Source organism: Trichosurus vulpecula, chromosome 4 (genome assembly GCF_011100635.1).
Source record: "Trichosurus vulpecula isolate mTriVul1 chromosome 4, mTriVul1.pri, whole genome shotgun sequence".
Classification (NCBI taxonomy): Eukaryota; Metazoa; Chordata; class Mammalia; order Diprotodontia; family Phalangeridae; genus Trichosurus; species Trichosurus vulpecula.
In genome coordinates, this window is record NC_050576.1 from 189696722 (window position 1) to 189720928 (window position 24207).

General features: G+C 39.3%; 1 protein-coding gene across 1 annotated transcript in view; it reads left to right on the forward strand.

The window, feature by feature from the left end:
• Nucleotides 1-23165, forward strand: part of LOC118846974 (ubiquitin-60S ribosomal protein L40-like) — a 59425-nt gene extending 36260 nt beyond the window's left edge. Inside the window, exon 3 of the mRNA XM_036755630.1 lies at nt 22748-23165. Coding sequence (XP_036611525.1) covers nt 22748-23165 — 418 coding nt within the window. The remainder of the gene's footprint in view (nt 1-22747) is intronic.
• The last annotated feature ends 1042 nt before the right edge of the window (nt 23166-24207 follow it).

A 24207-nucleotide genomic window follows, 5' to 3' on the forward strand; every position in this document is an offset into this window, starting at 1 on the left:
ATTCAGAATAACCTTGGAAAGGTAGGTTGGAGCCAAACTGCAGAGGCCTGAATAACAAACTTAGTCATCACAAAAAATAAAACAAAACCCACTACATTCATGGTTTCATTTGCCAAAGTAATCGACAAATATTTATTCCTTTCACTGAAGCACACACAAGAGCTTTGTCCCTCACAATATCAAATATCCTTGGAAGCTCACAATTCCTTTAATGTCAATCATTTGTACCTATTCTATGACCAAGGATAGGGGTCAACAAGGCTTAGTGGAAAGAGTATCTGGCTTGGCCTCTGGAAACCCCGGAGTCAAATCCCCCTTAGTTTATATACATGTTTCCATTTTGTTTCCCCTATTGGATTGTAAGTGCCTTGAGGTCAGGGTCTGTTTTTAACCTCTTTTTATACCCCTAGTACTCAGCACAGTGCCTGGTATACACTAGGTGCTTAATGAATATTTATTTATTCATTGATTGATTCTAACACAACTTTCCTTATACTGCTGTTATTAGGGTAAAAAGGTGAAGCAGACAGTATTAAACCTGGAGCGAGGAATGCCTCAGTTCAAATCCAGCCTCAGACACTTGCTAGCTGTATTTCACTTGAGCAAGTCACTTAACCTCAGTTTCCTCATCTGCAAAATGACATAGTATCTACCTCCCAGGGTTGTAGTTGTGAGAATCAAATAAGATATTTGTAAAGCACTCTGTAAACCTCAAAGCACTATGTAACTGCCCGCTATCATTATTTTATTAAAGAGAGGCAATGGAATTAAAAACTAAGCAAATTTTAAAGCAGTCATTTAATAAGTATTATAAGCTCTGCTAGGCTCTGGGTTACCCTCACTTACTACTAGTAAACTTTAAAGCCCATAAGAAATTTGAATTCTCTCTGCTTTCCTTTCTGTGAAAATCTGCTCTAAGGAAAGGATCTGATAAACTCATTTATGTAAACTTCAAAGAGTGAAGATCTACCACCACAGGAGCAGAAGAAAACATTAGTAGGTAAGACCTAGGGAGTAGGTAAGTCCTAGGGAGTAGGTGAGTCCTAGGGAGTTGCCTTAGGTACATCAAGTTTACTGACTTGCTCAAGGTCACAAAGCTAAGTTAGTATGAAAACTAGTACTTAAATTGAGGCCCATAGAGAGGGAAAAGGATATAAAAAGAAGAGGCCTGACGCCCAGTACACAAACTTTCCCCTATTTACAAGCAGGCAGGGTAGTTTAAATATTCCCAGTTTAGCTAGCCTCTGCTGGTGATGGCTCTGGGGACCCAGGAGTTCTATATAGAAGGGATTGGAAGAGCCTCTGAGTCAGGTCAATGGAACCTGCTGGAGCTGAGCCAAAATTCTTGCAGAGATCCCTAAGAGAATATAGGAAGGCTAGCCCTGTTGGTAGAGTCTCTCTTGCACTAGACCTGGGGACCTCCCCACCTGGTTGGGGGTGTGATTCTGCTCCCCTCTTGTCTAACGGGTTTCCATTCGGTGCCGACTGATTAAACAGTTGTTGATGTCCTTGGATGCTCAGTATGGAAGAATTTTAAACAGCTGCTCCTTTTTAATATGCACTTCCTCTTTGGTTTTAATTATTTTGTTCCTACATTTTCCCTTTCAATTTACTAAAATCTAGAAATGTAATTAGAGCGAGAGGCCAGGCTCAGAGAAAGCTGCCAGGATTTCTACAGCATGATTAAATATACCAGGCATCCCTTCAGTGCGGGACTGAAAAACAAGATTCTCATTATTATCTCTCCCTTATCCAGGGAAGAATCTGCACTATGCACAGATACGAATTATTGAAAATGCAGCACTAATTAAAAACGCACCCAGGCTTTTGATGAAGGGTGGGGGGAGAGCACACCACAAAATGGAGTTATTTTATTATTTCATCCTCTGGCTGTAGAAAAAAATTTTTTTGTTTTGTTACTGCAACAACAACAAACAAAAAAATTACAAAATCTGTGGGTCCACAAGAGGGACTTAATAAACCCTTTATCCATGCAACAGTCAAAAGCACAAAGGCAGGCAGTTTACTGGTGGGAAACAAACAGTACAATTCATTTTCCTTCTCCCAAGGAAAGGCTTCAAAGTGCTTATCCGTGAATCTGGGCTCAGCCTGATTTCCCATCAGTCCCAAATGGCCTTGCTAGTATCTAATAGCTCTTATATTAATGGGGATCATTGGTTCCATTTAAATGATGAGGTGAGGGAAGCTTCATTTTACCCAAAACTGTAGGTAAGGTGGAAGCAAGAAGGTTCATTGGTTGGCCAGCAATTTAAACTGACCTGGTAGGGTCTTGGCTCTTCCATTGATTTGCCATGTTATATAGGACAATTAACTTCTGCTTCCTGACCTCAGTGCAGAGCAGTAACTAGGGCAGGGTGTCTGGGGCTTTTCCCAGGGTCCTATAATGTGCAAGTTGCTGGCAGCACAGTCTCAAGAAGTGCTCATTTCCTCCTAGCCCAGCAGGCTGAACCACAGGTGATTTTCTCCCCAAGTGTTGGACCCGAGGTCATGACACCTTTTCCTCTTCCAGGATATACTTCCTCCTTTAGACAGCCACTTCCTCCCCACAACTCACTGCTTGCCCCATTTGAACAAATTTCTGTTATAATTCAATTTCACATTTGCAACATCTCTACAATATGCTCTCTTCTCTCTTCTTCAGGTTCTCATCATATCAGGACTTGATTATTGCAATAGCCTACGGGTGGGTCTGCCTGCCTCAAGTCTCTCCCTACTCTAATCCATTCCCCATTCAGCTACTAAAGTGATTTTTGTCAAATACAGGCCTCATCATTTCACACACACACCCCACCCCCAATAAATTCCAGTAGCTTCCTACAGCCTCAACTAAAAAATAGAGAATGCTTCATTTGGCATTCAAAGCCCTTCATAATCGAGCCCCCTTTTACCTTTCCAGTTTTCTTACACCTTACTTCTCAACAGGTACTCTTCATTCCAGTGACACTGGCCCCAGGGTGTTCCAAGAATAAGACACTCCATCTCTTGGTTACTGGCATTCTCTCTGGCTCCCCCCCCAACTCCTCGCTCCCCATTCCCGGAATGTTCTCTCTCCTCTGTTCAGATTACTGACTTCCTTGGTTTCCTTTAAGTCCCAACTAAAATACCAGATTCTACAGGAAGCCTTTCCAAACCCCTCTTAATTTCAATGCCTTCCCTCTAATAATTATTTATTTCTTATTTATCCTGCATATAGTTTGCTTTGTATATGGTTGTTTGCATGTTGTTGCCTTTATTAGATTGTAAACTCCTTGAGGGCAGGGGCTACCTTTTGCCTTTTTTTGTATCCCCAGTACTTAGCATAGTGCCTGGCATATAGTAGGCACTTAGTAAATGTTTATTGATTAATTATGGCCCATTGGTGTGTTGGAACCAACTCTTACAGGCCTTTAAGAGAAGATTGTTAAAATTTTTTATGTTGCATTTGTACCTCCAAAATCAGCCAACAGTACAAATTAGGGCTTGATTTATTGTTTTGTGGATTGTTGAGGCTTAAGAAAGTAAAGGATAAAATGTCAATAATGTAGTTTACACTTAAAAGTCTGTATTTTTTCCCCAGAGAGTTGGTTGTTAAACATTTACTCTGGCTGCACGTCAGTGTCCTCATCTGTGAAGTGAATTAGACTAGATCAGGGGTGGAGAACCATTCTGTAAAACTTGGACTCAGTCAAAAGGCCGCACCCAAGGTCCTAGAAGGCCACATGTGGCCTCAAGACCACAGGTTCTTCACCTCTGGACTAGATAATCTCATAGGACTCCCTCCCCTCCCCCCACCCAATTCTAAAACAGTTCTATGCTCCAGTAATATGACAGGCAATGTACAGAAGATAAATTCCTCAGTCTCTCCCAATTTGGGTGGCATTATTGGTTAGTCAATCAACCCACTTGGTGAGGGGGGCCTTGATTGGCAAGAGTGGGGAGAAGACATCTCCCAATATTGCAAGGGAAATATGGTCCTTTCCTCTCGAAGGTGCTAGTCAAATGGAAAAGAAAAAATATTTACATAACTAGGACAGAGTTTTTAAAAATCCCCACACAAAGAAGGCAGAAGACATGCATAATGATGAGAGGGTGTGGTGTTTTCCTGGAAAGAGCATTGGAAAAAGTCAGGAGACTTGGGTCCAAACCTTGGCTTTGCTGTTTGCTTACCACTTGTGTGACCTTGGGTTCCTGATGTCATCACTCTGAGTCATATTTATCTCAGGGACTGGAAACAGCAGGATAAAGTAGAAAGCACATTGGCCTTGAAACCAGAGGATGAGCTTTGGCTCCTCCAGGTAGTAATGCAAAGATAGCAAAACCTGGCACCAGGAAAACCTGAGTTCAAATTTGACCTCAGAAACTTACTGTGTTACCCTGGGCAAGTCACTTAACCCTGTTTGCCTCAGTTTCCTCATCTTAAAATGAGCTGGAGAAGGAAATGGAAAACCATTCCAGCGTCTTTTCCAAGAAAACCCCAAATGGGGTCATAAAGAGTCAGACATGACTGAAACAACTGAACAACAACAACATTGTTATTATCTCAGGTAAGTCTCAAGCTCTTAAGACCTGTTACCTTATCTGTAGAATGGGAGTAGGTGATCTCTCAGTTCTATTTGACCTCCAAATCTATGACCCTAAGATCTTTATTCAAATCAAGCCTTTGGATTCAATGATCTGGAAAGTGTCTTCCAGTTCTGCTTTAAGGCAGTCCAAATGCTGCAGTAAACAAACAAACAAACAAACCAATGACATTAGTGTTGGTAAGGGTAGAGATGAAAGTTGAACAGATAATGAGATCATTGTTAGAGTGAATGGTAATAAATACCCTTGTCTTTACTCCCACAGCCTTCAGACCTTCATCACCCCTTGCCTGGACCATTAAAACAACGATCCTCATTGGTCCCCTTGTCTGCAATCTCCCCTCTCTCCAACATATCCCCTATAATAGCCACCAAATTTATAGGATAATGATAGGACTAGGGATTTGATCTGTTATTTTAATGAAATAGGAAACTCTCTAACAACGTAGGTCTCATCTTCTAGGACCCGAGAGATTAAATGATTGACCAGTGTCACGCAGTCAGTATTTGTTAGGGGCAGGACTTGAACCTAGCTTTCACCTTTTCCAAGGTGGTTTACCATTTACCATGCCAGGCTACCTCTTATGGATTTTCTCTAAAATAACACAGCTTTGACTCTGTAACTGCCCCATTCCCAGTTCCCAGCACCTCCTCAAAAATCTCCAAAGGTCAGCTAACGCCTTTAGAATACAATACAAACTCCTGAGCCTGACATTTAAAGCCTGTCTTCACAATTTGGCTTCCACTTACATTCCCAGTCTGATTTCATAGCACTTCCCTATAAACCAGGGGTTCTTAATCTTAACCTTTTTATGTATCATGTACCCCTTTGGTAATCTGGGGAAGCCTATGAACATCTTCAGAAGAATGTTTTAAACGAATAAAATAAAATACATAGAATTACAAAAGAAACCAGTTGTATTAAAACTAAGACATAAATTTTTTTCCCATCCAAATTGCAGACCACAGTTAAGAATTCTAGTCTTGGACACACTCTCGGTTCCAGTCAAAGTGCCCTCCTGGGGGGTGGGGGGAAGGGAGGGATTGGGGGGGGGAGGAAACGACCCCCTTTCACTTCTTTGCCAAGGCTAACTTTTAGACTTTAATGCCTGTGGGGCTAGCTCCTGGCAGAAATTTCTTCATTTCTGGTTTCTACCTTTTCCTGATGAAAAGTCCCTCCCAATTTAATGTTTTTTTTTTTAAATAATCCTATATATTTTATTGTATTATTTGTTGGAAATGAACTGAAAGGACCCAGATGGGGCCTGTGGGCTGCTTTTGGTGGTGGGTAGAGGCTGCCCGCTGAGGGTTTCTGAGTCACTCTTGTGTCTTCTGGAAACCTTGGTGCCTTGATCATGAATGAAATCTGGCTGTTGAATTGTTTTGGAGGCACCAGGAGGCACCACCTCTCTGAACTCAGCTGGATCCAACATTCCACAGCCCTGCTCACCTGTGAAGTTTTCTGACACAAGTGTTTCTATAGAATTTCACTCCCATCATGCTCGACACTCTGGGCTCCCACCTGAGCCAGGGTTTTGAGTGTTGTGTGTGCTTTTTATTTTTCATTTCCATGCCCCACCCCTTGATTTCATTTATTTATTTGTTTGTTTGGGGGCATTTTGTCAGATTTTTGTCAGTGGCTTAGTTTGGTATTAAAGCAAGCACAGCGGAGGCTCCCTTTGGGAGAAGAAAGAGAATGTAGTTTGATTTATCGTTGACATTTGAGGATTTTGAGAGGGACAGGGTATTTTCTTGGATTTAGAGTTTGCCATATCCTGGATCAAGAACACATTAGTTTACTTATATGGCACAAATGATTTTACTTTAGTGATGGGAATTGGGCTGGTGGGAATCCAGGACCAGGAGTCATGTCAACAAGCATTTATTAAGTGTTTATTAAGGGTCACGCACTGTGCTAAGCTAAGCATCGGTCAAAGAAAGGTAAAAGATAGTCCCTGCTCTCAAGAAGCTCGTGGGAAGGGAAACACCATGCAAATAACTATGTAGTACCAACAAAATATATGCTGGATAAATTAGAGAGCATCTCAGGGGAAGGCACTGATATGAATGACTTCTTGTAAAAAGTGGGATTTTAGCTAGAATTTTGAAGGAAGTTAAGGGAAGCCAGGAGGCAGAGATGAAGAGGAAGAGAATTAAGACAATTTCTTCATGTAAAATAAAACAAATCTGTGTCTCTTCCCTCCCCCCCACCCTCCGTCTCTACCTTTTAACTAAGGAGGCCTTCATGAACTTTGGAGGCCATCTGTAGGATTTCCCATTTCTCCTCTAGCGGGGATCAACGAACAAAGCCCACTTGGACTCCTGGATTTGGACTTTTTTCTTGGTGTTCCAGCAGCATCCCTGGAACATCTGACAGCAGTGCCTGCCTACATGAGGAGCCAAGGACAGATTGGATCTGATAAGAAAGCAGATTATAGGCTCTACCATAAAGAGCCCAGCAGAAAAGCTAACACCATATGACAGAAGGGGAACATCTTGAGTCTACCAACATGACTTCCAGGAACTCTGAGTTAACCCTTTGCCACATATGCTCTCTGACCTTGAGCCTACTTCTTCCTGGACCCTGTGTGTTCCAGTGAGGACAATGTGTCACAGACTTTAGGGATGTTTAATTACAACTGTATCAACTATACTACCTTCATAAATACCCATAATTAAAATGTAATTAGGTCTGGCCAGTTAATTGTCAATCAAATAATAATAGTGGAAATGAATAATAAAATTTATTGAAAAAGACAACCCCTCAAACCTTCAGGGCTACTCCTAGAGTCCTGAATGGACCTAATAGCCATACGTGGGACCCCTGAATTGTCAGTGCAAGTGGGAGTTGGAAGAGTATATTCAGAGTATAAGCTATTTAAGTAATCAATATAACTCTTGCCTTCAAGGAACTTACATTCTAATGGGGGAAGACAACACATAAAAGGAAGCTAGAAGATGGAGGATGAAGATTATGGCTTGATGGAGCTATAGAGTGGATATGGCTAGGAAATGGTATGAAGGTCTATTTCTGGGCAAGAAAAGGTAAAAAAGCTCATCTGTCAGAGCCTGACACCCCCTGGGTGGAATCTAAGGTTCCAGTGTGTGTGTACATGGAGGGTAGGAGAGGGAGAGAATGAGGGTGATGGCTGAAGTGCAGGCAGCAGGATGTGGCATTGAAGCCTTGATCACAGGATCAAGAGCTGGAAGGGACCTTGGAAATAGTTTTATTCCTACCCTCTCATTTTATAGATGAAGAACCTAAGACCCCAAGAGGTGAAATAATTTGCTTGTGATTGAAGAAATAGTAAGTAGCAAAGCCAAGATCTAAGTCCAGGTCACTCTGGATTAGACAATTTATTTAGCCATTCCGCAATTGATAGACATTTCCCTTAAGTGTCTAATTTTTGCTACCATGAAAAGAACTGCTATAAATATATGTGTACATGCAGATTTTTTTCTTCTTTCTGTGATTTCTTTGGAATATAGGCTTAGTAATGGTATAACTAAGTCAAAGGATGTGCATAAATCGGTAACTTTTTGGTCATAGTTCCAAGCTGCTTTCCAGAATAGCTGGGCCAATTCACAGCTCCATCAACAATGCATTATCGTGTCTATTTTGCCATAGCCCCTCCAGCTTTTGACATCTTTGCAATTATGATGGGTGGGAGATGAAAAGTTGCTTTAATTTGAATTTCTTCATTACTTTAATTTGGAGCATTTTTCATGTGATTGCTCATACCTCGGATTTCTTCTTTTGAAAACTACCTTTTAATATCTTTTGACCATTTATCTATTGGGTAATGACTTTAAGTCTTATGAACTTGAATCAGTTGCTTAAATGACTTGGAAATGAGACTTTTATCAGAGAAATTTGTTGCAGATTTCCCCCCTCCCCACCAATTACCTGTTTCTCGTCTTTTTGTGTGTGTGTGTAAGACCTTTTAAATTTCATATAATCAAAATTGTCCATTTTCTCTTGTGTGATCATCATTTGTTTAGTCATGAATTTGTCCCTTATTCAAAATCTTAAAGATGATTTCTTCCTTATTCTTCTAATTTGTTTATGATGTGACCTTTTATACCTAAATCATATGCCCATTTGGAGCTTATCTTAGTATATGGTATGAGGTGTTGGTCTAAACCTAATTTCTGCCAGACCTGCAGTTCAGTTTTCATAGTGGTTTTTGTAAAATGGTAGAGTTCTTACTCTGGTAATTGATAGGTGGTGGTGGTGGGGGGTGTCCTTTTCTACTGAGAATTTTTATGAGCTATTTGAAAGAAAATGTAGTTTGTAGGCAATATAAAACGGGGATGTTTAATAATATGTAAAATGACATAATAAAGGTTATCTGTCTACTTGGTCATAGGTCCTTATCTAGTCTAGAGCTATGCCATGATTGTAGTTTTAGGTGACATTTACAGCAAAAATGCACAGGGCGAGGAGACAGCCATCCTAAGCTCCAGGATTCCCAACACTGGAGCATGCATTGGGTTTTGATCTAATCAGAAGATTGTTTAGACCAATAATCCAGTTAAGTGATATATTCCTCCTCACCCCCAACTGTGGGTTGTATGAAAAAGAAACTTTATCTTCTCTATACTGTGATCACTTCTTGATTTAGTCCTGCATGGGTATTTTCCAGAAAGGAAGTGGGAACTCAGGACATGAAGCTCTTGACTGCCACATTCATAGATATGGAGTCAGTCCTCAAACAAATACTCCAGAGTCAATCTTTAAGGCATAGTGATAGTCTGATAATCCGCTGCTATTCTCCACCATCTGGGCCTGCTTGTGACCTGGCTCCTTACAAAGCTTGGAGGGGTGGGGGGAGGGAGGCAGACAAAAGGGCATCTTTTGCTATTGACTTTGGAGTCACTGGACTCCATCTCTCACCTCTGGGCATTTTCTCTTCTGTCCCCCATGCCTGGAATTCTCTCCTTCCTCATCTCTGCCTCCTGGCTTCCTTCAAGTGCCAATTAAAATCCCAACTTCTATAAGAAGCCTTTCTAAATCTCCTTTAATTCCAGTGTCTTTCTTCTGAAAATTATTTCCAACTCATCTTGAATATAGTTTGTTTGTACATAGTCATTTGTTTTTTGTCTCCCCGTTTTGATTGTGAGCTCCTCAAGTTCGGAGATTATCTTTTTCCCTTCTTTGTATCCCCAGCACTTGCGTTCAGTCATTTTCAGTCATGTCTGACTCTTCGTGACCCCATTTGGGGTTTTCTTGGCAAAGATACTGTGGTGGTTTGCTGTTTCCTTCTCCAGCCCATTTTACAGATAAAAAACTGAGACAGAGTTGTGACTTGTCCAAGATTACACAGCCAGTAAGTATCCGAGGCCAGATTTGAACTCAGAAAGATGAGTCTTCTTGACTCTAGGCCTGGCACTCTGTCCACTGTACCACTTAGCTGCCCTTATGTTGTTTGATTAACTGACCATATACAACAAGAGAGAAAAAGGAAAAAAGCAAAAATCCCCATCTTCCCCACCCCCCCAACCGGACCTTTCCTATGAAGGTAGTGCCATGTAATCTTCCTCTATTCCTAGTCTAGTGGCACCCACTACATCCTGCCATTATCATTTCGACCATTTAAACAGTATTCCTCTAGGTCTCAACCAACAATTTATAGCATGGCTAGAAAGGAGACCTCTACTTATAGCCAAGTGGGATCAGGTCAAGAATGTGATATAATACTCTAGTCAACAAATAGAACAAACTACCAGCACTGATCCCTCTCATGACTCACTACATTATCAAGTGTCATCCCAGGCTCTTAAATATACAAAGGATATACTCTAATATTTCCCAAAAAATTAATAAAAATGTATAATTTCATTTGTCAATTAATCAGATTAGTTCTGAGCCCCTAGATCAGTTTATAAAATAAATTGGAGACTCCTCTTTTCCATAAGCTTTCTTTCTTCTCTCTCTTTCTCAAACACCCTAGTTTCAGATACAATTTTTTTTTTTGTTAACAGTGCTGGTAGATTGGTGTGGGACCCCTTTCCCCAGTGGCTCCAACCCAACCCCTAACCACTCAAATTCTCACCAGTAGGTGCTAGAAAGTGGAGTCTGCCAGGTTGTCTCAGGATATCTTTCCTTAGTACCCTAGCCTCCCTTATCAGCTCTTGCCACAGTTGTGTGCCTGCATCTCTCTAGGCCCCTGGATATAAGGTAGACATGACTGTTCATATCCATTGCCATCTACCCTACCCCTGCACTCTAAGAACCCTGTGAATCTTGTTATCTACCTTATAGCTGAATCCTAAGGACCACTAAGTTTTTCCATCTGCTTTGCTAATAAAATCTTCTATAAAGCTATTATCCTTCAATTAGAAAATGAGTTCTTTCAGAGGCTTGGAATTTCCAGTTTGTATTCACAATGCTTAATGCACAATAAGCACTTAATGAGTGCTTTTCCAATCTATATTTAAATATTTCTAAGATATATCTCTGTAATTAAAATCAAAGCCAGTTACCTCTGATCATTAGCTATAACTTCTGACTTCTCCTAAACTCTGGGAACATAGTTCCACCATTCAGATCTCTCAGAATGGTTGTCAAAAATCTCTCAAGAATTCTCTTCATATCCTTTTTTAACACAAATATGGTGCTGTCACCTAAACCAGGAAGAACCAAACAGAGAAAGAAAATTATAGACCAATTTCCCTAATGAATATTGAGGCAAAAATTTTAAATAAAATATTACCAAAGAGATTACAGCAATTTATCACCAGGATAATACACTATGACCAGGTAGGATTTGTACCAGGAATGTAGGGCTAGTTCAATATTAGGAAACTATCAGCATAATTGACCATGTCAATAACAAAACTAAGAGAAATAATATGATTATCTCAATAGGTGCAGAAAAAGTTTTTGACAAAATACAGCTCCCATTCCTATTAAAAACACTAGAGAACATAGGAATAAATGGAGTTTTTCTCAAAATGATAAGGAGTATCTATTAGCAAGGATTATATGTAATAGGGATAAGCTAGAAGCATTCCCAATAAGATCAAGGGTGAAACAAGGATACCCATTATCACCATTATTATTCAATATTCTACTAGAAATATTAGCTTTAGTAATAAGAGAAGAAAAAAAATCAAGGAATTAGACTAGATGATGAGAAAACAAAACTATCACCCTTTGCAGATGATATGATGGTATACTTTAGAGAAAACTAGAGAATCAACAACTTTAGCAAAGTTGCAGAATATAAAATAAAACCACATAAATCATCAGCATTTCTATATATTACCAACAAAGTCCAGCAGCAATAGATAAGAAGAGAACTTTCATTTAAAATAACTGTAGACAATATAAAATATTTGGGAGTCTACATGCCAAGACAAACCCAGGAACTACATGAACACAACTACAAAACACTTTTCACACAAATAAAGTCAGATATAAACAACTGGGAAAATATCAATTACTCACGGGGAGGTTGAGCTGACATAATAAAAATGACAATTCTAACTAAATTAGTTTATTGTGTCACACCAATCAAACTACCAAAAATTATTTTATAGAGCTAGAAAAAAGAACAACAAAATTCACCTGGAATAACAAAAAATCAAAGATATCAAGGGAATTAATGAAAAAAATTCAAAGGAAGGTGGCCTAGCTATACCAGATTTAAAACTATGTTATAAAATGGCAGTCATCAAAATTATTTGGCACTGGCTAAGAAATAATAGAGCCCTGGTTCCATGGAATAGGTTAGGTATACAAGACACAGTAGTAACTGACTGTAGTAATCTACTATTTCATAAACCCAAAGACTCTAGCTCCTGGGATAAGAACTCACTATTTGACAAAAAATTCTGGAAAAACTAGAAAAAAAATGACAGAAACTAGGCATAGACCAACATCTCACACCCTATACCAAGATAACATCAAAATGGGTACATGATTTAGATATGAAGGGTGATACCCTAAGCAAATTAGGAGGGCAAGGAAGAGTTTACCTGTCAGATCTATGGAGAAGGGAAGAATTTATGACCAAATAAGAGATAGAGAATATTATGAAATACAAAATGGATAATTTTGATTACATTGAATTAAAAAGGTTTTGCACAAACAAAGCCAATACGATCAAGATTAGAAGGAAAGCAGAAAGCTGGGAAATAATTTTTACAGCCAGTGTTTCTGAAAAAGGCTCATTTCTCAAATATATAGAGAACTGAGTCAAATTTATAAGAATATAAGTCATTCTCCCTTTGATAAATGGTCAAAGGATATGAACAGGCAGTTTTCAGATGAAGAAATTAAAGCTATCTATAGTCATATGAAAAAATGCTCTTAATCACTATTGATTAGAAAAATGCAAATTAAAACAACTCTGAGGTACCAGCTCATACCTATCAGATTAGCTAATATAACAGAAAAAGAAAATTATAAATGTTGGAGATGTGGGGAAATTGAAACACTAATGCATTGTTGGTGAGCTTATGAACTGATCCAAGCATTCTGGAGAGCAATTTGGAACTATGCCCAAAGGGCTATAAAACTGTGCATACCCTTTGATCCAGCAATACCACTACTAGGTGTGTATCTCAAAGAGATCATAAAAAAGGGGAAAGGACCCACATGTAAAAAAATATTCATAGCAGCTCTTTTTTGTGGGTGGTAAAGAATTAGAAATTGAACAGATGCCTATCAATTGGAGAATGGCTGAACAAGTTGTGGTATATGAATGTAATGGAATACTGTTGTGCTATAAGAAATAATGAGCAGGCAGATTTCAGAAAAAACCTGAAAAGACTTACATGAACTGATGCTGAGTGAAATGAGCAGTACCAGGAAAACATTGTGCAATGATCAGCTGTGGTAGATCTTCTTAGCAAATACAATGGTCCAAGACAATTCCAAAAGACTCATAATGGAAAATGCTATCCACATCTAGAGAAAGAAATATGGAGTCTGAATGCAGATCAAAGCATACTTACTATTCTCTCTTTTTTGTTTTTTCTTTCTCATGGTTTTTATCTTTTGTTCTGATTCTTCTTTCACCACATGACTAATGTGGACATATGTTTAATATGATTGTACATGTATAACCTATATCAGATTGCTTGCTAATTTGGGGAGGGGGAAGGGAAAGGAAGAAAGGAGAAAAATTTAGAACTCAAGATCTTACGAAAATGAATGTTGAAAATTATCTTTACATGTAATTAAAAAATAAAATACTATTAAGCATAACTTTTTTAATGTTTATGTTAAACTAAAAAATTCTCTTTATAATGTTTCTTTAAAATATAAGGATTAAACCAGATTTATTATGAAATATCTCTTTAGTGTTTCTCAAAAATAATTTTCTCAAGAAAAATATTCTCTTAAAAAAGTTCTCTTATCACTTTCTCTTTATAACTCAGTCTCCTCCATCTATGACAGTTAACAGTCACTTGAAGATGACTGTTAAACTGTAACTTTCTCTGAGATTATATTCCCTCTCAATGACATGATAACAGTATCCAAGTTTCTGTGAGAAGAGCGGCTGAAGTTGGTTTACTTTTGTAAAATATTACCTATGTGTCTATTGGAGTATCTAATATTATTGGAGTGGCATGCCAACAAACAGGGTCCCTAACCAGGCCTTCTTGAACTCTGTGGTGGACCCAGGCAACAGGCAGAAACAGAAGACATTATTTCACATATGCCCCACATCCTGCCCCAATGCCTGGGGAGGATGGGCCATGCCATTTATGTTTCAGAGCATGAGGTTAAGATAGAACATATCTATCCAAGTGCTGGGTACTTTATACATTTCTGAAGTTGGATAGATAGAGAATTTATTAAGTGCTTGCTATGTGCCAGTGTGTTCTGTTGTGTTTTTTTTAGTCACATTTCGTTCTTTGTGACTCCATTTGGTGGTTTCTTGGCAGAGATACTAGAGTGGTTTGCCATTTCCTTCTCCAGCTCATTTGACAGATGAGGAAACTGAGGCAACCAGGATTAAAGGACTTGCCCAGGGTTACACAGCCAGTAAGGGTCTGAGGCCAGATTTGAATTCAGGAAGATAAGTCTTCCTGACTCCAGGCCCAGTGATTTATTCACTGAGCTGTCCATAATACTGGGCATAACAAATATAAAAGTGGAACATCTCTTCCTTCAAAAGGCTTGTATTCTGATGGAGGAGATGGAGTATACATTAATAGGAATCTACAGATATGATATATACAAAACTGGCCCAGTGGATAGAGCCTGGAGTCAGGAAGACCTGAGTTCAAATATGATCTCAGACATTTACTAGCTGTGTGACCCTGGGCAAGTCACTTAACCTCTGCCTCAGTTTCCTCATCTGTAAAATGGGGATAATAATAGCACCTGCATCCCAGGGTTGTTGTGATGATCAAATGAGATAATAATCATAAAGCTCTTAGCACAGTGGATGGCCCATAGTAAGCGCTCTGTAAATGCTGGCTATCATTACTATTACCAAGTAATTTGGAGAAGGAACATATGCCTAGACTATATCAACAGACCCCTAACTGGCCTCCCTCCTCAGGTTTCTCCCCTCCCTAAGATACCCTACCCAAAGCAGAAAGTGATATACTAAGCACAGGTCTGACTTTGTCACTCCCCTGTTTAATAAACTCCAGTGGCTCTTTATTACTTCCCTATTGCCTATAATCACCCTTAGGCTCTCTGTTTATCTTCCTTAACTCTCTCCTAAAAGACACTTGCCTGTCCTCCTCTTCCTCCTATTAGAATGCAAAGACTTTATCATGATTTCGCCCAGGAGTCAGCAAACTAAGAATATGACCCAAATCTCCTGCTGCTTAGTTTTGTAAGAACCATGAATTAAGAATGATTTTTGTATTTTTAAATAAAGTATTTAATAATTCTTAACTCACTGGCTATACAAAAACAGGCAGTGAGCTGGACCATATAATGGGCCTACTCCTGACTTAACCTTTCTATTTGTTCAAATATATTTATGTTTTTAGATTTCTTTTGTATCCTGTGTTTGTATTTCAAAGTACCTACTCACCTCCAGTATTTTAATCAGCAATGCTTGAAAGTTCTCTATCCCATCAAAAATCTGTTTTCTCCCCTGTAGGATGAGACTCAATGCTTGATGGTAAGTTATTCTTATTTATAAGCCTTTACATTTTGCCTTTGTGATTTTCTCTTCTTTAAGCAGTAGCTGACAAGTCTTGTGTGATCCTGATTGTAGTTCTTTAGTACCTGAACTTGAAGTACTGTGTATACTATTTTTTTCTTGACCTGGAAGCTCTAGCTTTTGGCAATGACATTTTTGAGAGTTTTATTTTGGCCTTCCTTCCAGGAAACAAGCCAATGGATCCTTTTTTTAAAATCTTGCCCTCTGGTTCCAATAGATATGGGCAATTTTCATTTATGATTTCTTGAAATATGTTATCCGGGTTTGTTTGTTTTTTAAATGAGTTATGGTTTTTTAACCACGATTCTTATATTCTCTCTCCTTGAGCTGTTTTTTTTATGTTAGTTACTTTTGATAGTAGGTGCCTTACATTTTCTTCTATTTAGATTTTTAAAAAATTTTGTTCTAATATTTCTTATTGTCTGATGGAATCATTGGGTTCTGTTTGTCACATTCTAATTTTTAGGGTTCTTTACTTGAGCAAAGTTTTCACCCTCTTTTCTGAGCCATTTAATCTCCTTTCAATTCTTTCCTCCATTTCTCTTGTTTAATTTATATTTTCATTTTTATCTCTTGCTTCATTTCTTTCAGGTACTCTTATAGACCTTATGACCAAGCCATTTCCCCCCTTAGTCTCTGCTTAAAGTTGTGTAGTTAATCTCTTCTTATGGATGTATCTCTTGGGCATCTCTTGACTCAAAATATTCCTCCACCATGTTTGGGGGTCTTGTGTTTTCTCCTATCTCTAGCCTCAGTTCCTGACTTAGGATTTTGTGCCAGGGCCAGGGTCTGCTCATTTCCAAACTCTTGGCTGGGAAGGTTAGACCCTTTTTGTTTCTGACCCCAATTACCTGGGTTTCTGCCACTGACTTCATCTCCCTTGGTATGTCTGCACTCAGAATGCTGGCAGGTTTCAGGTCCCTTGGATCATCCATGTGGTTTTCAGGGTCCTCTGTAGTGTCTCGGGTCATGTTATTGTAGACCTCCAATCCCTCTGGAAGCACTGCAGACAGAGCATAATTGTGCTCCTGTTTCTATGTCTGCATTCACAGTCCAAGAGCTGCAGGATTCACAGCACTCTGGGGTGTCTTTGTCTGCTCACTCTGAGAGCTTCCTGCCCACTGGGCACAGAGGGCTGACAGCCTCAGGTAACCTGTAACAACTCCGGCCTGAGTGATGTTAGGCTTCAAGCTGTTTACCTACATCACACTAGCTTTCCTACTGGAAGGATCCTTCAGCCTTCTGGCTGTCATTTTGTACAGTCCCTGGGCTGGATGAAACCACTTAGAGTAGTTTCTCTTTGGATTTCTTAATCATTATTTGATCTGGTGCTATTTTTGGATCTTTGATGGAGTATATGTGGGATGGTTGGGCTCCTCTGTGACCTTTCGTGATACCATCTTAACTGGAAATCTGTTTGACATTTTTATCAAGGACTTACATAAAAGCATAGATGACATGCTCATCAAATTTGCAAATGGTGCAAGTCTGGGAAGGAGAGCTAATACACTGAATTACAGTCAGGATCCAAAAAGATCTTGACAGGCAAAAGCACTGGACTGAATCTAATAATCCAAATAAGGAGAAATATAAAATCTTATTCTTGGACACAATAAAAAATGAACTTCACAAGTACAAGATGGGGAAAGCATGACTAGGGGACAATTGGTCTGAAAATGACTTGGGGTTTTTAATGGGCTTCAAGGTCAATATGAAGCAGCAGTGAGATGGGGCAGCCAAAAAAAGTCAATGCAATCTTAGTCTTCATTGGCAAGATAGTGCTTGCAGAAGTCGGGTGGGGATAGACCCCCTGGACTCTGCCCTCATCAGATCTCATCCAGAGTACTGTGGTCAGCTCTGAGTGCCACAGTTTAAGATGTATATTGATAAGCTGGAGAAAGTACCCAGAATAAGATAAACAAGATGAAATGTCTTAAGTCTACGCCATCTGGGGATCACTTGAAACAACTGGAGATGTTCACCTGAGTGAAGAGAAGATTCAGAGCAAAGGTGGGCGGGGAAGGGGTGGACAAGTGATGATCTGCCTAACAGTATTATCCATATTTCTCCATCTTATTCACAAAGATATCATGACATATGTTGTCAAGCTCCTGGCCAAAATCCAATTATATTATCTGGCAATAGCTCACACCCTTTTTGGATATGAGAATAAACTTTTTGAGTATAAAGATGCCTTTTTAACATCATAAATTTCACAGGTCTCTACATGATAATATTTGCATTCACACCATATATTTTGTTAGTCTCAGTAAAGGCCAAAATAACCATGCTTGGACAACTTTATTCTGTTCTTCCCAATTTTAATATCACATTATTTGCTAGAGAAATCAGAAATAAAATGAGAATTTAGTAGGATTGCTTACCCTCCATCATATAGAATCAGAATGGACATAACTATAAAAAGCTTTTTATTTTGAATCTATAGCATTCATTGCAGAATTCAGTTCTCTTTCAGCTGTTGAGTTCCTGATATTATTCTTATAAGATCATGCTAATTTTTTTTTTGTATTCAAGGATACCTTGTCTTTCAAAAAGGAAATGGATTTAGTCTGACATGACTTTTCGGTGAATCTGTGCTGGTTCATAATGATGATTATTTCCCTAATTGTTTATAAACTGTTCCTTTAATTATGAATTCTAGAATTTCAAAATCAAAGTCAAGCTCATGGGTCAAGATAGTTTGAGTAATCGAGCTTCTTTCTTTCTCTTTTTGAAAACTGGAACATTTGCCTTTATGCTGAAGCATCTCTTCTATTCTTAATGATGTATTTTGTAATGAACAGTGATTTAACAATCACGTTAAATTCGACAAGTTCTTTCAGTACCTTAATTCATCTGGGCCTGGTGACTTAAACATATTGAAGACATCTACATATTCCCTTGCCATCATCTTGTTTTATCTTTGGTTTGATTCTTTCTTATCCATCTTTATTCTCTGTGGTTTTTTTTTAATTTAAGTTGTTCTTGATTTCTTTTTAAAATCAAATTAAATTTTTGTTACATTTTAAGTTCTAAACTGTCTCCCTCTGTCCCTCCCACCCCACCCCACAGTAGAGAAGGCCGCCGTTTGACACAGAAATATAAACATATATAAAACCAAACTTTGCATATTTCTATTTATCAATTCTTTCTCCGGGGGTAGATAGTATCTTCTTTCATAGGTCCTTTGTAGTTGATTTGAGTATTTGTGATGCTCAGAACAACTTGGTTGCTCACAGTTGTTCTTCAAACAATCTTACTTTTACTGTATACAATGTTTTCTTGGTTCTGCTCATTTCACTCTTTGTTATTTCATGCAAGTCTTTCCATGTTTTTCTAGAATAATTGAGCTCATTATTTCTTACAGCATAGTAATATTCCATCACAATCATATAACACAGCTTGTTTAACCATTCCCCAATTGATGGGCATCCCCTCATTTTCCAATTCTTTTCCATCACAAAGAGAGCTGCTATAAATATTTTAGAGCACATGGGTTCTTTTCCTTTTCCCTTGATCACCTTGGGCACCTTTATTCTGTTCTTCCCAATTTTAATATCACATTGTTTGCTAGAGAAAACAGAAATATAATGAGAATTGAGTAGGATTGCTTACTCTCTATCATATAGAATCAGAATGGACAAAGCAGTGGTCTTAACATACCTATAAAAAACTTTTTATTTTGAATCTATAGCATTCATTGCAGAATTCAGCTATCTTTGAGCTGTTGTGTTCCTATTATTCTTCTAAGACCATGATAATTTTTTGTATCCATTCTCAGTTACTTCTAATTTGCTTTCATCTTCTACACATCTTTTGAAATCTTTGTTATCCAGTGAGTTCCCTATGCAGTCACATTGTTCTCTTTACATAGTTCCCTACATTTTTTTGGAGGGGGGAAGGCAGGGCAATTGGGGTTAAGTGACTTGCCCAAGAGTCACTCAGCTAGTAAGTGTGTCAAGTATCTGAGGTCAGATTTGAACTCAGGTCCTCCTGAATCCAGGGCTGGTGCTCTACTCACTGTGCCACCTAGCACCCCAGTTCCCTACTTTTAACTCAGTGGAATCCTTTGTGTTTGAATTGTTGAAAAAGTTTCTTGAGGCTGTCTTATCCCTCTTGATCTGATTTGTCTTGTAGAATTTTGAATCATAGAATCCTAATTATCCTTTCTCCAAACTCTTTGAAGTAGACTATCCCAAAATGTAGGAGAGTCGAAAAAGTCCGGAATAGCCAGTATGAGGAGTGGACCAGGCAGTCCATCACAAAATGACTCTTGTCTTGCTGAAAATCCAGGCAGTCCATCACAAAATGCCTCTTGTCTTGCTGAAAATGAAATTATATGGAATTTTCACTAAATGGATAATGTAGCAGTTCAGATGAGCAGGCCATTACATGCCCCTCTGACTTGTGAAAGAGTCTTCTGAGGGCTTATTTCATGACTCAGGCTGGGCACCTACACCCAGTCAACTCCTAGAATTGCTTCTTTCTTGTGCCTTTTATCTGAATCTAATCTAGATAAGACACCGAACCAAAGACAAATGATACTTGATATAATGCCTATCCCACCTTGTGTGTGTTTTATCCTCTGACTAGAATGCCAGTAACATGAATTCAGGATCATGTTGAGAAGCCCCATTGGATTATTCCACAAAGTAGTTGATGATTTTCCCCCCACCTCTTAAAAGAGTCACAATCACGAAATTTTTTGCAATGAATTTGATAATTGTGTTAATCTTATTTACAAATTCCATAATTTAATGGAAGAACCCTGACTATAACCCTTGGTGGCAAAGTAGAAGTCAAAGAACATAAATGATAATTGCTTCTTTGACATGGTCTTGTGTTGCCTTTTTAAAAATAGGAATGAATGAATGAATGATTAAAAAGCATTTATTAAGTGAATATTTAATAAATATGTCAGGCACTGTTCCAAGTGCTGGAGAAATAAATACAAGCAATCGAGACAGTCTCTTGCCCTTAAGAAGCCTATATTCTAATAGGAGGAGAGCCAATACTAGCTATGTGACCCTAGACAAATCACTTAATCTCTCTGGCTCTCATTGTCTTGATCTGTAAAATGAAGGGGTTGGACTCATTGGTTTCTAAGATCCCTTCTAGCTCTACACAGATGACCATGAGACACTGAGTGGTGACTGGGAGCATGGTGGTGGTGCTATCAACAATAATAGGGAATTTTGGAAGAGGGGAAAGATTTTGGGAAAGATAATGAATTCTGTTTTGGAGATGTTGAGAATAAAATGCTTACTGGATATCCAGTTTGAAATGTCCAATAGGCAGTTGGTGACATGGGACTGGTGATCAGGAGAGAGACTAGAGCTGGATATATAGATCTGAAAATCGTCTGCATGGAGATGATAATTAAACACATGGGAGCTGCTGAGATTGCCAAGTGAAACAGTACAGAGGGAGAAGAGAAGAGACCCCCAGGAAAGAGACTTATGGGAACACTCATAGCTAATGGGTGTGATATGGTTAAGATCTAGCAAAGGAAAACAAGATGGAACAATGAGATATGCAGGAGGAGAACTGAAAGTAATGTCATGAAAACCTAGAGAGGATAGAGTCTCCAGGAGAAGGCGGTCCACAGCATCAAATGGTACAGAGAAGTTAAGAAAGATGAGGAATTAACAAAAAGCTGTTAGATTTGGCATTTAAGAGATCACTAATAGCTTTGGAGACTACAATTTCAATTGAATAGTGAGCTAGATTGCAGAGGGTTTGTGAGAGGAGAGAAATTAGAGGCACTAAGTATTAATTGCTTTTCCAAGGAGTTTAGCTAAGAAGAGGTGTACGGGTATTCAAGGAGGACTAGCACCTCTGGTGTGAGGGCTTGCTGAGTCCTTTTCAGGGCTGCTCATCCACCTTTGGTGTCTGCCTTTACCCAACCCTCACCTGTGCCTCTAAGAAGCTGTAGCTTGTGCAGCAGCTACACCCCAGTAAACCATCTCAGCAGATGGCTAAACCAGGCTGAGGGTGATGGAGAGGCCTCAAACCCATTGGTAACATAGAGGCGTGTCTATCCCAAGTAGGTGGGTACTTCCCCCAGCAGAATGGGCAGATGAGAACAATTTGTTCCAATGGCCATGAAGACAGCTGAAGCAAGTGCCACAGAGTATTTAGAACTTGGTCAGACATGGAAGATACCAAACTCATCCATTGCATCCTGGGCCATTGCCAGTCATCTTGATTTTTGTCTCACCACTGGACTTCAATGACTGGAAGAGAGAGTGAGGCTGACAACTTTGTGTAGTTCTGCCTCCCTTCAATCCATGCACAAGTCAAGACGTGTCATTGATCCTTTTAAAAATTAAGGATGAACAACAACAGCTAAGAAAAGGAGAGATATAGGACAATAGCAAGTGGAGATGGCAGGATCTGGTGAGGGTTTTTAAGGCTAGGGAAGTCTTGGGCATATTTATAGGCCACAGGGAATAAACTAATAAGTGAAGAGAGAATGGAGATTGGAGAGAGAGAGTGGAGATGATAGAGGAGTTAATCTGCTGGAGAAGACTGGAGGGAATGAGCTCAAGGGTACGTGTAAAGAGATTAGCCTTGGCAAAGAGAAGAGCCATTTCTCTATCAGAGACTGGAATGAAGGAGATAGTTGGGGATGGTGTCAGAGGCATGTGAGATGAGAAGAAGGAGCTTTCAGCAAATGGATTCAATTATTTCAGTGAAGTATAAGGGATGATTGAGGACAGAAGAGAAAGTTTGAAACAACTGTTGAGGTGAATAAAATAGAAAATTGATTAGAGAAGGGTAGAAGGATTACCTTGCTGTAGTGACTTGAGGCCTAGTTGAGATTAAATAATATAAATTTGTAATAGACCTGATCATCATGGTTTTGCAACTACTTTCTGTTCTGTTCAGATGCATGTGATTTGGAAAAAAAAAAGGAGGTGATTAGTGAAAGCAATCTAAGGTTGGGGTTTGGAAATGTGTGTGGTGATAGTTCAAAGGAGCAAAGTATTTGAAAGAAAAAAAAAAAGCTTTCTCTTCGGCAAGGTGGCCAAGTGGCGGTCACAGCGTTGCAGAGATACAGATCTTCATGAAAACCCTGACGGGCAAGACCATCACACTTGAGGTCGAACCAAGTGATACTATCAAGAATGTCAAAGCCAAAATCCAGGACAAGGAAGATATCCCACCAGATCAACAATGTCTGATTTTTGCTGGAAAACAGCTAGAAGATGGCCGAACTCTCTCTGACTACAACATTCAGAAAGAGTCCACTCTGCACTTGGTGCTGCGTCTTCAAGGGGGCATCATTGAGCCTTCCCTTCGCCAGCTGGCCCAGAAGTACAACTGTGACAAGATGATCTGCTGCAAGTGTTATGCCCGCCTGCACCCCAGCTCTGTAAACTGTTGTAAGAAGAAGTGCGGCCACACCAACAATCTGCACCCTAAGAAGAAGGCCAAATAAAGACCAGCCTCGGGACCCAGTTTTGGTTTGGCTTCCCTGACTGATGAAGTGCTCTTGAATAGTCTGTTGTAACAAGGCCTTGTTCCTGGGTTTAATGGGGCTGTGATATCAATAAAATCCCCTTTTAGTTGAAAAGCAAAAAAAAAAAAGAAAGAAGACGACACTAGAATCAAACTGGTTTGCTTAAGTCTTGCATATACCTAGAACAGGGTGGATAGCCTGGCAATGTATTGAGGAATAGAGGGATAAGAGGTCACAGTGAAGGAGAAGACTAAGTTTAAAAGTAGTAATGCATAGGGAGAGATGGAATGTGAAAAGATTATGATCAGATAAAAGAATTTGAGAATTCTTGAGCATGAAATGAAGAACTTATAGATAATGGCCAGATCAAGGTTATAACCATCTCTGGAACGGAAGAGTAGGGCATGAGAGTTGAGTAGACTGAAGAAATGGGAAGTTAAAGTATTTGAGGAAAGATCAACATATTTGTTAAAGTCCCCTCATTATGAGGGCAGGAATAAGGGTAGAGAGGGATGCTGTGAGCCAGGTGCAGAACTCGTTGGGAAAAAAAGGGTGAATGTCCTTGGGTTTGGTAGCGAAGAGCCAATCCAAGATCTGGATTTGGTAACAAATTAGGATAGAGTGAAACTCAAAAGAAGAGTGATTCGAGTCATGGTAACAATTGAGGAATTGAAGGGATTAGGAGTATTCCAACTTCTCCAGTGGGACAAAGGAATCAGTGAATGTGTAAACTGTAACAAGGGATGGAAAGGGTGCTCAGGGATGTATTGTTCAGAGAGATCCAGGTCTCATTGGTTGCCAGAAGGTGGAAAAAGTAAGAGAAGAGTTTTACATGAAAGGAAGTTTGCTAATTATGGGGTGGGACGTCCAGAGAACCAAGTGGAAGGGGTAGAAAGATCTAATGTGGGACATTGGAGGGTGGAGGGGACAAGGTATGTTGAAGCAAATGGAAATGAGGGGTTGTGAAAAGGAGTTTGTTCTTTGTCAGAATGGGATTCAGAATCTAAGAGATGAGGGGAAT